Raw genomic sequence first — 12,112 nt, 5'->3', positions numbered from 1 at the left:
TATAGATTGAGTTTATATTGAAAGAGTGTGTAATGATGGAGGATGAACTGGAAATTATGTAAAGAAAAAGGTAATAGAGTTGTGTTGCTGTGTATCTGATTGTTGTGCATTAACATGAGTGAAATAAACTGAAAGATGAACTGAACTTGTATCCACTGAATCTGACCAAATAACTAGGAAGACATGCTTATTTTTCTGTTCCTGAAGATTCCAGACTCCATATAATTCATTAACATCATATCATATCTTAACATGAAGTCTTGTTTGTTTTTCAGTTAAAGACCCACGGTCCCAGCTTCACTCGTCTCCATGCGCCCTGGCCAGTACTGTGTCGAGAGGCTGAGTTTCTCAAGATTAAAGTTCCCACTAAGACGGTGAGACCTCAGATCTGTTTTGATTTTCTCAGCAGTCAGTGGACACAGACAGGGGGTCCTTTTCATTATGCTACCATGTCTACTTGCTTCCCTCACTCGTGTCTCTTCCTCGTGTCTTACCTCCTGCCAGTGAGGATATAATAGAGAGACGCAAGGAATTGACGTCAGGATAGAGGAGCTGAAGCTGCCAAATGAGAAATCCTTGGTTCCATAGCATCAGTCTTTAGGTCCTGACACACCAAGTTGACAGTCGGCTATCGGTCAGTGTTGGGCTGTCGGTAAGCATCTGTTGCCCTAGTTGGTGTGCTGTGTAATGCTGTTGCCCCTCGTTGGTGCAGATTGGCTTTTTTGTTGCCAATTCACTATGTTGAATTGGCAACAGAGATGACAGAGCCTGTCAGTGAATGAAATCACTGATTGGCAGTTTAGCTCAGTGCACGAGAAGAAAAGAAGTGAGGAAAGTAAACAAACAGCTAAAGTGGAGAGGGAGTGAGACTGAAACAAACTTGTTAGGTAAAGTAAGATTATTGTTCTTTAGCCATTGAGCTCTTTAGAAAAATGGTTCGTGATGGTTTGCGTTATTGTTCACTGGTGCACGGTAAATATCCTCTGTTCTTTCAATACTAGATTATGTTGTGAATGTGATAACTGGCTATCTAGTGTCAAGATGGTTGTCTGCTTTGCCTTTTTGAATGGCGATTACAGACGACTTCCATCTGCTGGTGTGAAGACTTATTTGCTCTCAGGCAGACGCAGATCGTACCTGCTGGTTGGCTGTTGCCTGTAGTCTTTGCGGTGTGTTTATGTGCAACTTTTTGGCTGAGACACAGGAGGAGACACAGACGACACAGCAGGGGGCTGTCATCATCACCTGTTCCTTGAAGTCTGTTTGATGTGTCTTGGCCTTTAAGTGACATCAGTTACTGTGCCACATGTGGAGGTGGGGCATTTATACATAATGCCACTTGATAAAAGACTGCCGCGTAGGTGCATTTAAGGGATTGAAAGATCCTCCATGATGTGGAGGGGGAATAATTTCTGGCACAGGAGAGGTGAGAGGATGTAAGGAAGCATGAATTGCCATCAGTGAAAAGGACCCATTGTGTTTCTGTGTTAGTCTGTCTCACCAAATTTAATCAACAATCGTACAGAGACACTGATATTTCATTTTTACCAACCAGTGTTAATGTTGTCATCTTCAGGACTGGAAGACACTTATTCCCCAAGTGTCCAACAAGCGTAACTGGCTGACTCTTTTTGTGTTATGTGTTTCATCAGAGTTATGAACTTAAAGAGGAAAGTGGCTTTGGGTCCAGTATGACTACAATGTGGAGGAAAATGAACCAACCTTTCCAGCCTAAAGTACCACACCAGGACCATGATCGCACCAAATTTCTCACACACTGCTTCTCCAGAGACAAACTTCACCTGTGAGAGAGAGACACACACACACACACACACACACACACACACACCGTACCACGCCCTCCTTTAATATTAGAAACCAGAGATAAACAGAAGTCAGCTGATTTTAAAACAAGACTATAAAGTTACAAAGGCTCACTATAAAGGAATACACGTTTTTGGTAGATTCTCTTGGTCCCATACTTGCTCCTGTAGTCTGTGCCAACACTTTGAAATACACTATGAAGTTCTAAAACCTTAGTGTAAGTGGCCATGCTAACCTTGATTCCTATGACTTACTGAGGGATGGTGGGTAGCCCGTGCTATTGAAGAAAATAAGATTCTGTAACAACTCTTGACACAATGAGATTATTTATGATATTTGGCTAAAATTTGTTCTTTTGTGTTCTTTTTCTATTTTAAATCATGGTTTAAATTAATGCACAGTGTTAGCCTAGAGTTTTAGAGAGTATACTTTAAATTTAAGAAGCTCTGATAGTATAGTATACAGTATTTCATCAGACACAGTCATCTACTTGGCAGACGTTTTAGTTTTTGGTCTTCTTCTGATCAATTAATGGGTTGAGTTGACTGATAGGATCCCAGTTAACCTAAAAATTTCATTAAAAAAAAGCTGTGTATGTTTGCATGCTATACACTATATAGATAGAAGGATGTAAAGATGTACACACAGAAAATGCACACCTACAGATTTGTATTCATTGTCTGTTTCTTTCAGGTACAACATCACATCTAAAGACACATTCTTTGACAACGCCACAAGGGGCCGAATAGTAAGTATTCATTCAGATTTAAATATGATTCACCTTAATGTTTGTCCACGATTAGCTTGTATCTCCAGTCTGGTATTCTTGCATCTGTCTTAGGTATATGAGATCCTGAGACGGACGGTGTGTGTACGGACCTGTCAAACCATAGGTGAGGATACCAAACAGTTCATGTGTTTGTGTGTATCTGATAAATATATGCAGTCTTTTCTAGCACCATGCATTCTTCACATTGATTGGTACACTTTGGCTTGGTCAGTGATTAGATGAATGGAAGAAGGTGGATTCAATTCTGGATGTAATATACTTGCTGCAGGCATAAGCATCTGCCAAATGTAAATGATTTTTCCGTTATGTTGGTCCTAGTCAAAAATGGTGCACTAAATAATTGATGAGTCTATCCACCTATGTTGGCAAGCGCCAGGAATTGCAGCAACACAATGTGAAACTTCCTCTGCCCACCCATCTCATCCTCTTGAAGTATGCTGGCCTGTAATTGATTAAAAACAGCAATATCAAATTTTGGAGATTCCTCACTATAAGAGCAGAGGTCCAATGAAGAGTTCATGAATCACAATACTAGAGCGAAACCTGGTTTGCCTTTATAGAAATGCTTTATGAACCTTTGTAGTGGATGTGTTGTGATACCGATCTGTGATACATACATTCTTTTGAAAATGCCAGTCATTATGAGGTTGTACTCTTTCAAAAACAGGACTGGATGATATGGAAAAAATCAAATACCAAGATATTTTTGATGAAATGCCTCAATATAGTTTTTTTTGCTATATTTTAGGGTTGACTTTTGGTGCCTTAAATAATATTTACACAATGAGATTTTTCATGAATAACCGTAAGTAATGTGGATATAATGACTAAGTGGGTAAAGACAAATAAAAGAACAGTCTGGTAAGTGCAGAATATTACATATTTTTACTGTAATGCAGCCTTTAAAACCAAGAAAAGACTACACTTACAATGTTACGGTATCCAAAATCTAAAATGATATCTAGTCCATAGGCATCAATTGTGTATGGCAAAAAAAGGATTAAAATAAGATCCTAATATCACTTGTATCACCTTAAATTAGATCATTAATGCTCAACAAATCTCCTCTGGGCAAATATAGACGTAGCCTATTAATATTTCACATTTTGAGTGTTTGCTTGTCTGTGTGCGTTTGTGATTGCGCTATGTATTACTTATGCGTAACGGGTCCATAATATGCCCGTTAGTAAATCTGAGTGTCAGTGAGTAACTTATTTGTTCCTCTATGATTGTTAACAGTGTGTTACGGAAGTATTTTGCCCAGCTACTTTAGATAAATGCTCAACAGCCTGTACAAATGATACCTGTGATTTTAGGTGTTTTTTTTCCTGCATCAAATGAATTCAAACATGTTACTGAAGACTGAAATCAGCCTGTGTGGTTGGGCCTTTGAAACTACAGTTAATTGCCTATTTTGTCCACATTTGTCTTTTGTTTTGCTATGTTTTGAACACCCCTTGGTTGCTACTACTAAAAGTAGCATTTAATACAATGTGTTTCTTTATTTTCTGTAAAGTTTAAACCGATTACCCATGATAATTAGACCTCCCCTCTCTGTCAGCTGTGCTCAAATAAGCACCAAGGTAGATACGATGAAAGCTGTTTTTCACTGTTATCTGCAAGTTGTGCCTTACCTGCAAACATTAGATGTTGTGAATGTGCATGAGAGCCGTTTCCAATAGCGTAGTGTGTCCTTGACGTCATGTTACTTGTCATACCTTGGCTTTGGTCTCAGATAACAATATCAATATATATATTGATACATTGCCCAGTCCTACCTGAAACTGGGGGTTTGTGCTGTAAAACTAATCAGTAGCCTGGTGAATTAAAATCCCAGCACCAGGTATGATAATAAGTGAAATCACAGAGAATAAGCAGCAGCTTGAGTAAAAGGTGTATTGTCCCTTTTTAGGGGTGAGATAAGAAAGTAAAACCAGGTGCAGTGGACGACTTGTGTAACATGTTTGGCTGAGACACTGCAGGGGGAAGTCAGCTGTCAGCTCAAGGTGGTGTTGTGACTCTCAAACATGTCTGGACTTTGATAGACTACAGGTGAGCTGGGAGGTGATAGTGATATGTCCACCGGGAGGTCATTGGGGAGGTGAAGTGAAGTGAAGTGCAGCTGGTGACCCAAACAAGGAGAGCAACGATTGCGTAATTGGACAACATCTGTTTAACCCTAATTTGTTCTGTCTGGGCTTTGTACTGCAGCAACACTTTGTTCAAATGGGGCTGTTCCTAGAAAGTGGCTTCACTTATTAACACTTTAAACTGCAGACGTCCACTGGGATGATTAACTTCAGCAGTGGTGTCAGTTGTTTATGACTCTAGATCTCAAGACTTTCAGCAAAGTCTGCATTCATGCTAATGCAGGTGTTTCATTTATATGTATGTAGATTTTTATGACATGCAAATAGCAGCTGTTTATGCATGTATGAGACCCATCAGTCCCATATAGCATCGAGCTGACACTCCTTTCATTTCCAGTGTCCACCATATGTCTGGTTGGCGTTTCCATCACAGCAGAAGGTCTTAGCCAGAGGGTACTGATGGTGCTGCAGGGGAGGATGGGGAGAGAAATGCGAGTTGCATCTCTTTAACCTCTATCTTCTCTTTGCTCTTCATTTTTGGGTGTATAATTTTTATCACACACACAGAGCCCACTCTTCATGTGTCCGTTACCCTCTTCCATCTCCTCTACAAGTGGGTCACACTTCCTGGGTCAGGCAGAGATTGAAACAGGGGCCTCTGGGAGTTGTGGTTGTATCTAGCTGGTTGAGTGTGCATTCATGCATTTGAATGTGTGTGTAAGTGTGTGTGTTGGTCGTGAGTTTCATTAATAGCACAGCTAATCACTGTGTAGTTCCCAGTCCCCCCTTTGAGGCAGTGATAATTAATTGATTAATGACTTTGATGAAAGAGCCAGTAGCGAGTGCCAGGTCATCTGATGTCAGTGTCGGTCCTGACATTCACAGGTCAGGCCATCACTTCCCACATGAAATTTTCCAAAGACTAAAAGCGGGTACCTACGTAACCCTAATGCCAGTCTGCCTGACACTGAAGAGCAGAGTTAAAATGATGCAGGCTGCAGGGTGTGGCCTGATGCCACATCAGACACAGCTGGGGTGCAAAGGCCACTTTTTAACACACAGCAGCTGAATTTTAGTCTTTGTGGTTGGTGTGAATTCAGGAGAACTTGCTTTTGGAATGTGAGCTGAGAGCAGTACTAGATGTGAGATAAATAACAGGAGGTGCTCTTTTATAATGGCTACCACTTTATTTCATGCCACATCTTGGAGCACATTTGGTGTAAACCCTCTCCTTAATGACACTATTACTTCACCATCTGCTTTGATTTATGGTTTAAAACTCAATCTTCAGCCCAAGCCACTACTGAAGACAAGAGTTGTTTTCGACCGTGACTTCTCTCCAGTGGATACAGAACGTGATTTGCATGAAAGGGGTATTAAGAATTCAATGATGATTCGGATGACAAGGCTGAAGGAGAAAAGCACCTTAAAGTGATGTTTAAATACTCCCTTGGGGTTGTCTCTGTGTCTCTCTCCTTTCCAGGCATCAGCACATTGATAGCTAAAGGCGTGTATGACGCTGCCTTCCCTCTTCATGACGTAAGTGTGAAGCCTTGAATTCCCAGTAGATGGCCATTGGTTTCAATTTATTTCACCACAGCATTCAATTTGCAGAGAATGGAAACTTTATGGATAAAGAAATAAAAGTGAAAGCGTTATTGCATCTCATTTTTGTCAAACTGGTTACATTATATTTTTTTTTTCAGCTAGCAGGTATTGTAGAGTTTGTTTAGCTGTATGGCCAAAAATAAGAATCCAAGGAAAGATCAAGTTCAGATTTTCAGCAGCTGACACAAATGTTGAAGCAATTTACAAGAACATTGGAAGCACAAATAAGGAACATGTCTCTGCAATCTGTGCTCTCAACTTCACGAACATGTTATGATGCGATACACAAAATAGGAAAAGTTAGAGATACACTTTTGCAATGTATTTCCTGTTCGTAGCAAATCTTAAAGGGTAGCTTTTTTTTTCAGCCTGGACCCTATTTTCCCATGTGTTTGTGTCTACGTGACTTATGGGAACAACAGTTTTTGAAACTGGCCCAGTATTGAGTGAGAGGCCTGGAGCAAAACAGGCTTCAGTGTAATCACTAGGGGCATTTATGCACCATCAGTTTACGTTCACAAAGAACGCTTGTTTTTGCCACCGACAGGCTCAGCTTTTCATTTTAAGTGTCTGAAAACATTATAGAAAGGGACCTACAGAGATAGACATTTTTGGTAAAGAGAGAGAGATCCTTTTTGTCTAACCAGAAATTGCCATCTCCAAACCCACCAGATTCCATTTAGATAAGAGACTGATTTTATTATTGTGTAACACAATTCATTCAGAGTCGACAGAAACAAAATCAAACTGGAAAGCCATCTTGGTTTGTCTTCCCACTCTTCCGACAATCACCAACTCTGGTTTGGTTGAAATAAACCCTTAATTCACCCAGTTACATGTGAAAATACTCTGGCACTATACACACTAAAATTACTCTCTATTTAAATGGAGTCCGGTCGGTTTGGGAATAGAGATTTTGCCAACAACAAGCTCTTTGAGTGGATGTAAATTGACAGGGCATAATTGGCCCAAGAGGATACATTGCAGTCTGTTTGTCTCACTGAGTGCTGGACCAATTTAAAAAAAATGTTATCTCCATTTTTCACTGAGACACAAAAACATGAAAATGGGTCCAGGTTCAAGAATATTGAAGTCACACTTTAGTCTCTAAAGGCTGATTTTCCTTTTCAATAAACTTCAACCATTGCAGGCAGGAAATCAGTCCTAGAAGTTAACTCAGCATACAAGGGTTATAGTTAACATGCTAAAAAAATATTCTTATTATTATTATTATTATGATTATAGTATATATGTGTGTGACTGTGTTAATGTGTGTATTTCTAAATGTTTCAGTGAGTAATTGAGTACAACACTCTCTGTTCTAGATCTCTCTGTTTATTATGCCTGTGTGCACTCATGTTTTTCACACTCTCTTCTCGTTCCTCAGGGTGACTATAAGGTCATCGGACACCTTGAGGAGAGGAATGACAGACAGGTACGCCGACTCCTCTCGTTCTCACTCTCTTCCTCTGTTCTCCTTTCTTCCCTCTGCTTCTCTTCCTCTGTTCTCCTTTCTTCCCTCTGCTTCTCTTCCTCCTCCTCTCCATTCGTCTGTCTAATGAAAAACTACAAAAAGACTACCCCTGCTCTAGTTCTTGAGAAAGTGACCTTGCTAATGTGATACAGTGCTGGGGCCATTTAGTGTGCTATTAGACAAAATGTCATCTAAAAGTGTACTGCACAAGACCTTTGAAACTGCTGCTCATAGTTTCATGAACGCGATCGTCATCTTCTATCTTTTCTCCTGTTTTCTTTTTTGAGATTGTTCCTCCATCCCATCTGTGTAACACTGTCACAGATTGGAGTTTAAGTTCAGTAAACATTTCTCAGAGGCAGAGCTGCGCTAAAGGCAAGAAAAAAACTTCATTGACGACTTGAATTTCAAAGGACGGAGCAAAGCAAACTATTTTTGGAGTGTATGTTAGCAAAAAACAACCTCAATCTAAATCTGAATAAAAAGTATAAATAGCAGCTTCTTCTTTTTCCATTCAGTAATCATCATGACATTCATGTTTTGGACATTTAAACCAGATCATTTATTGTGATATCCCTTCAGCATCAAGAGTGTCAGGCTTCATCATATCATCTTCCTCTTCCTTTACTCTTTTATTCTTGGCTTTGGCATAATGTTTCTTAAACAGTTCTTTGACTTTATCCACTGAGGTTTAGCTCAGCCTATCACATTATTTCTGCCTCCAGATCAGCTTTGCCTCTGAGGATTGTTTGTTGATTAGCTAGTAAACTAGTAAACATACAACATGACAACATCCACCCACACTGACTCTTTCCTGTCTGTTTGTCAGACTCTGCATGAAGAGTGGGCCAGATACTCAGCCTTTTACAAGTACCAGCCCATTGATCTCGTCAGGTAATGAGACCACACAGCTCCTAAATGTGGAAAAGCACACCAGTGACTCATTATTTGTAGCTTAAATGTGTTTGATAAGATAAGTGTGATAGACTTCTTGAATTTGATTAGGCAAAGACACATTGCCACAGCTGTACAGATGTTGCAGTGCATCATGGTTGTTGTAGATCACTAACAGACTTTTGTTATTTGGTAGGATTTGACCTTTGAAATCTACAAATTGTTTGACATTACATTCAACTCTGCATCACAGCACAACTATGAACACCCCAAGTATATGTACATGCTCATTTGTACATTGAGAGAGTTCTTAATCACAATAATCATACCTCTTCTTCATGCTAGCCGTGAAGGACTTCCTTTCTAGCTCAACTCAATGGAATTCCCTCTCTGGGGATTCCATCTTTCCAAAAACTTTCAATGTTCATATAGCCTGTGTCCGAAATCGCTCACTATGCACTGCATGCCCATTGTATTAGAAAACACAAACCACAGGGAAACTTGTTGTGCATCTTCCAGGCATCTTTGTTGCCAGATAATGCTTAAATTAGCTAAATGCTAATATCATGATGCTAATAAGCTGATGTTTAGAAGGTATAATGTTTATGTGTGTACCAAGTTTCACGGCCACCATCCAAATAGTATCTTGGATATTTCTCTCTGAATCACAGGGGTGGAGTGAATGACTGATTGCCACAAATCTATGGCAAAACGAAAAGCCCAATCCATGTTGTACCCATAACAAAGCTTAATAATTACATTATGTAATATGTCATCCATCTGTAGTGGTGTACTTATCTCAGCATTTTATATAGTGTTTCCCAAATTGCACATCAGGCAGTAGACTCACAACTAACGTTATTCACCTCTAAAGGTATTTATGACTTATTGACAAACAGAGCTGCCTTGGCTGCTTTGCTTTGTGTGATATGTATGCTGGCGTAGTGTCTAGTGTTTGCATAATATTTCACTGGAAAAAGCATGGAATTCACATGCTGTTGATTTCATACTAAGGTTTTGGACATGATAAAAAAAATCTTGCATACTGTTTTAGTGCACCAAGTAGCATTTTAGTATGGGATTTCAGGGACAGCTTTACTGTATATACTAATCCAGTAAGGCTAAATCATCTATCAGAAATTAGAATCATGGTGACAGGTTGTATAAAAATTTTGATTTGACAATTTTTTCTACAAATACAAATAATTTCTGAACGCTTACAAAGTGTAATTTCTCAGTTTTTGACAGGTTCAAGGGCTGACTTACAATCACATACTTACTGATTATCATTTGAAAAGTTCCACACATCACATGTGATATCTCAAGAACGCTTTGAGGAAATTCCCTCAAATTTGGCACAAATGTCCACTTGGACTCAATGATGAACCATTAGATTTTAGTGGTCAAAGGTCAAGGTCACTATGATCTTGCATCCGTCTCATTCTCGTGAATGTGATATCTCAGTCCCTCAAATTTGGCACAAATGTCCACTTGGACTTAAGGATGTACCAATTCGTTTTTGGTGGTCAAAGGTCAAGGTCACTGTGACGTTAGAAAACCTGTTTTTTGCAATAGCTCAAGTATTAATACACTAATTATGACAACATTTCAAACAAATGTCTAATTGGATAAAATTATGAAGTGACAGCCTTTTAGTGCAAAAGGTCAAAGGTCAGCGTCATTGGGACATCATAATGTTCTGCAAAAACACTTCTCTTGCCATTATTTTGCTTTATATCTCAGAAGGGGAGACATTTGGTTAGATACTGAATTGTGACACTAATCTTGGGTGTCCACCTTAAAACTCTGCTGATTGTATAGATCTTCTGTGCTGCTGGGGGGAAGATGTGTGTGAAGCATCCATGTTTTAAGGATATGTAGCTTCTGTTTAGCAACATCCATATTGGAAGCATTGGCCACTGTCATTACTCCATATGAGTCTGGACAGACATGGATGTAAAATGTAGCTGCACCTTGACTGGCTCACAACGGCATACAACCACGAGGCGTTAGTTTTACTTCTGTTTACCCCAACCTATTTTCTAATCTGACTCTGGATGCAGAGATGAATTTTTTGATATCATTCAAACAAAACTACTTGTATGAAAATCACAACATGCATCGATGACTCTTAAAACAAAAAGTTAATTGATAATTTACCGTTTCACCTGTAACCAGTGCACCTTTTTCAAAAGGATAGGCAGTCTGAAAAGGACGCCTGTTCCCTCAGCAATGTTTTTCTTCAGTTTTCTCTCTTTTATTTCTCTCTGTCTGTACTCTGCTTTGCTTTTTCCTTTACCTTTTACTATTTTTTTCTCTGTATGTCTTTTTTTTTTTACTCATTTTAGTAAGTGCATTACTTACCATTAGCTGGCAGTGAGATGTCTGAAGAAAAATCTTGAGCCTGCACATTTGCAACACACTGGCTGTGCAGTCGCTGTTTGTTTGCCTGAGATGCTGAGTGAGAGTATGTAGTGGTTGATGGTGACAGCTTATTGTGATTACTTATCTGATGGACATTTGCCAACACAATAGAGTAAAGTTGTGCTGTGGCTGTAGCTACAGTATCTATCACCAGATCTATCTTTCCTCCAGATAAAAGTGTTGTTGGCTGCATGGCCCATCAGTAAATGATCAATGTTAATTTATGAAAATGCATGAAAAACACAACTCATCTGTTAAGAGAGTGATTGCTGGAAGACTGGAACACGGTTGGTGGGTGTAGTTCGGTAGACAGAAAATAGTTACAGCATGAAACTACTCAGAACTTTGAGCACCACAAGCTGAGTGCCATCTAGTTCTATTATACTGGAGAGAAGGCAGACATCTTTACGGCCGATATCTCCAACACTCGGCAACTCACACCAAAACGTAGAGACTGAGAAATAGCACTACAGGTAAGACTGTTCCTAAATCCATGCCTGGGGCTTAGGTCTGTCAGTCCTAGTATAGCAGGCAGAGTTTGTACACAAATCTGAAAGGAGGTGCCTCGTGAAAAGCTCAACGTAAACAACAGAAGCCCTAAATAAAACATTGGCATGCTTTTACTCTATTTCAGGATCAAACACACTACGAGGAATCTCACACCTGTGTTGCATGCTGCTTAAGTCTACATAGACTGATCTGCCATGACCATGACCTGCTCTGTCACTTTCACCCCCTAATCCCTGACCTCTGACCCCACAGGAAGTATTTTGGGGAGAAGATCGGTCTGTACTTTGCATGGCTCGGTGTTTACACTCAGCTGCTGATACCAGCCTCCATAGTGGGAATCATTGTGTTTGGCTACGGGGTGGCGACAGTGGATACTAACATACCCAGGTACCATAAAGTGCACCACAGCTTCATTTGAGGAAGAAAACTACTGTAAAACACAACTTGTATATTCAGTGAAGGTGCAAAATAGGACAAAATCCATTTGAGACTACATTT

At 39.7% G+C, this 12,112-nt stretch overlaps 1 protein-coding gene across 1 annotated transcript in view; it reads left to right on the top strand.

The window, feature by feature from the left end:
• The window catches only part of ano2b (anoctamin 2b), a 114,409-nt gene that overhangs the window by 37,054 nt on the left and 65,243 nt on the right, over nucleotides 1-12,112 (top strand). Inside the window, exons 5-12 of the mRNA XM_078165133.1 lie at nucleotides 276-374; nucleotides 1,653-1,804; nucleotides 2,518-2,572; nucleotides 2,666-2,717; nucleotides 6,188-6,243; nucleotides 7,700-7,747; nucleotides 8,616-8,680; nucleotides 11,867-12,001. Of these exons, the coding sequence (XP_078021259.1) occupies nucleotides 276-374; nucleotides 1,653-1,804; nucleotides 2,518-2,572; nucleotides 2,666-2,717; nucleotides 6,188-6,243; nucleotides 7,700-7,747; nucleotides 8,616-8,680; nucleotides 11,867-12,001 (662 nt within the window). The remainder of the gene's footprint in view (nucleotides 1-275; nucleotides 375-1,652; nucleotides 1,805-2,517; nucleotides 2,573-2,665; nucleotides 2,718-6,187; nucleotides 6,244-7,699; nucleotides 7,748-8,615; nucleotides 8,681-11,866; nucleotides 12,002-12,112) is intronic.

Source organism: Epinephelus lanceolatus, chromosome 23 (assembly GCF_041903045.1).
Source record: "Epinephelus lanceolatus isolate andai-2023 chromosome 23, ASM4190304v1, whole genome shotgun sequence".
In the NCBI taxonomy this organism is placed as follows: domain Eukaryota; kingdom Metazoa; phylum Chordata; class Actinopteri; order Perciformes; family Serranidae; genus Epinephelus; species Epinephelus lanceolatus.
The sequence above is the reverse complement of the archived record's forward strand: the minus strand, read 5'-3'. Positions and strand labels throughout refer to the sequence as shown.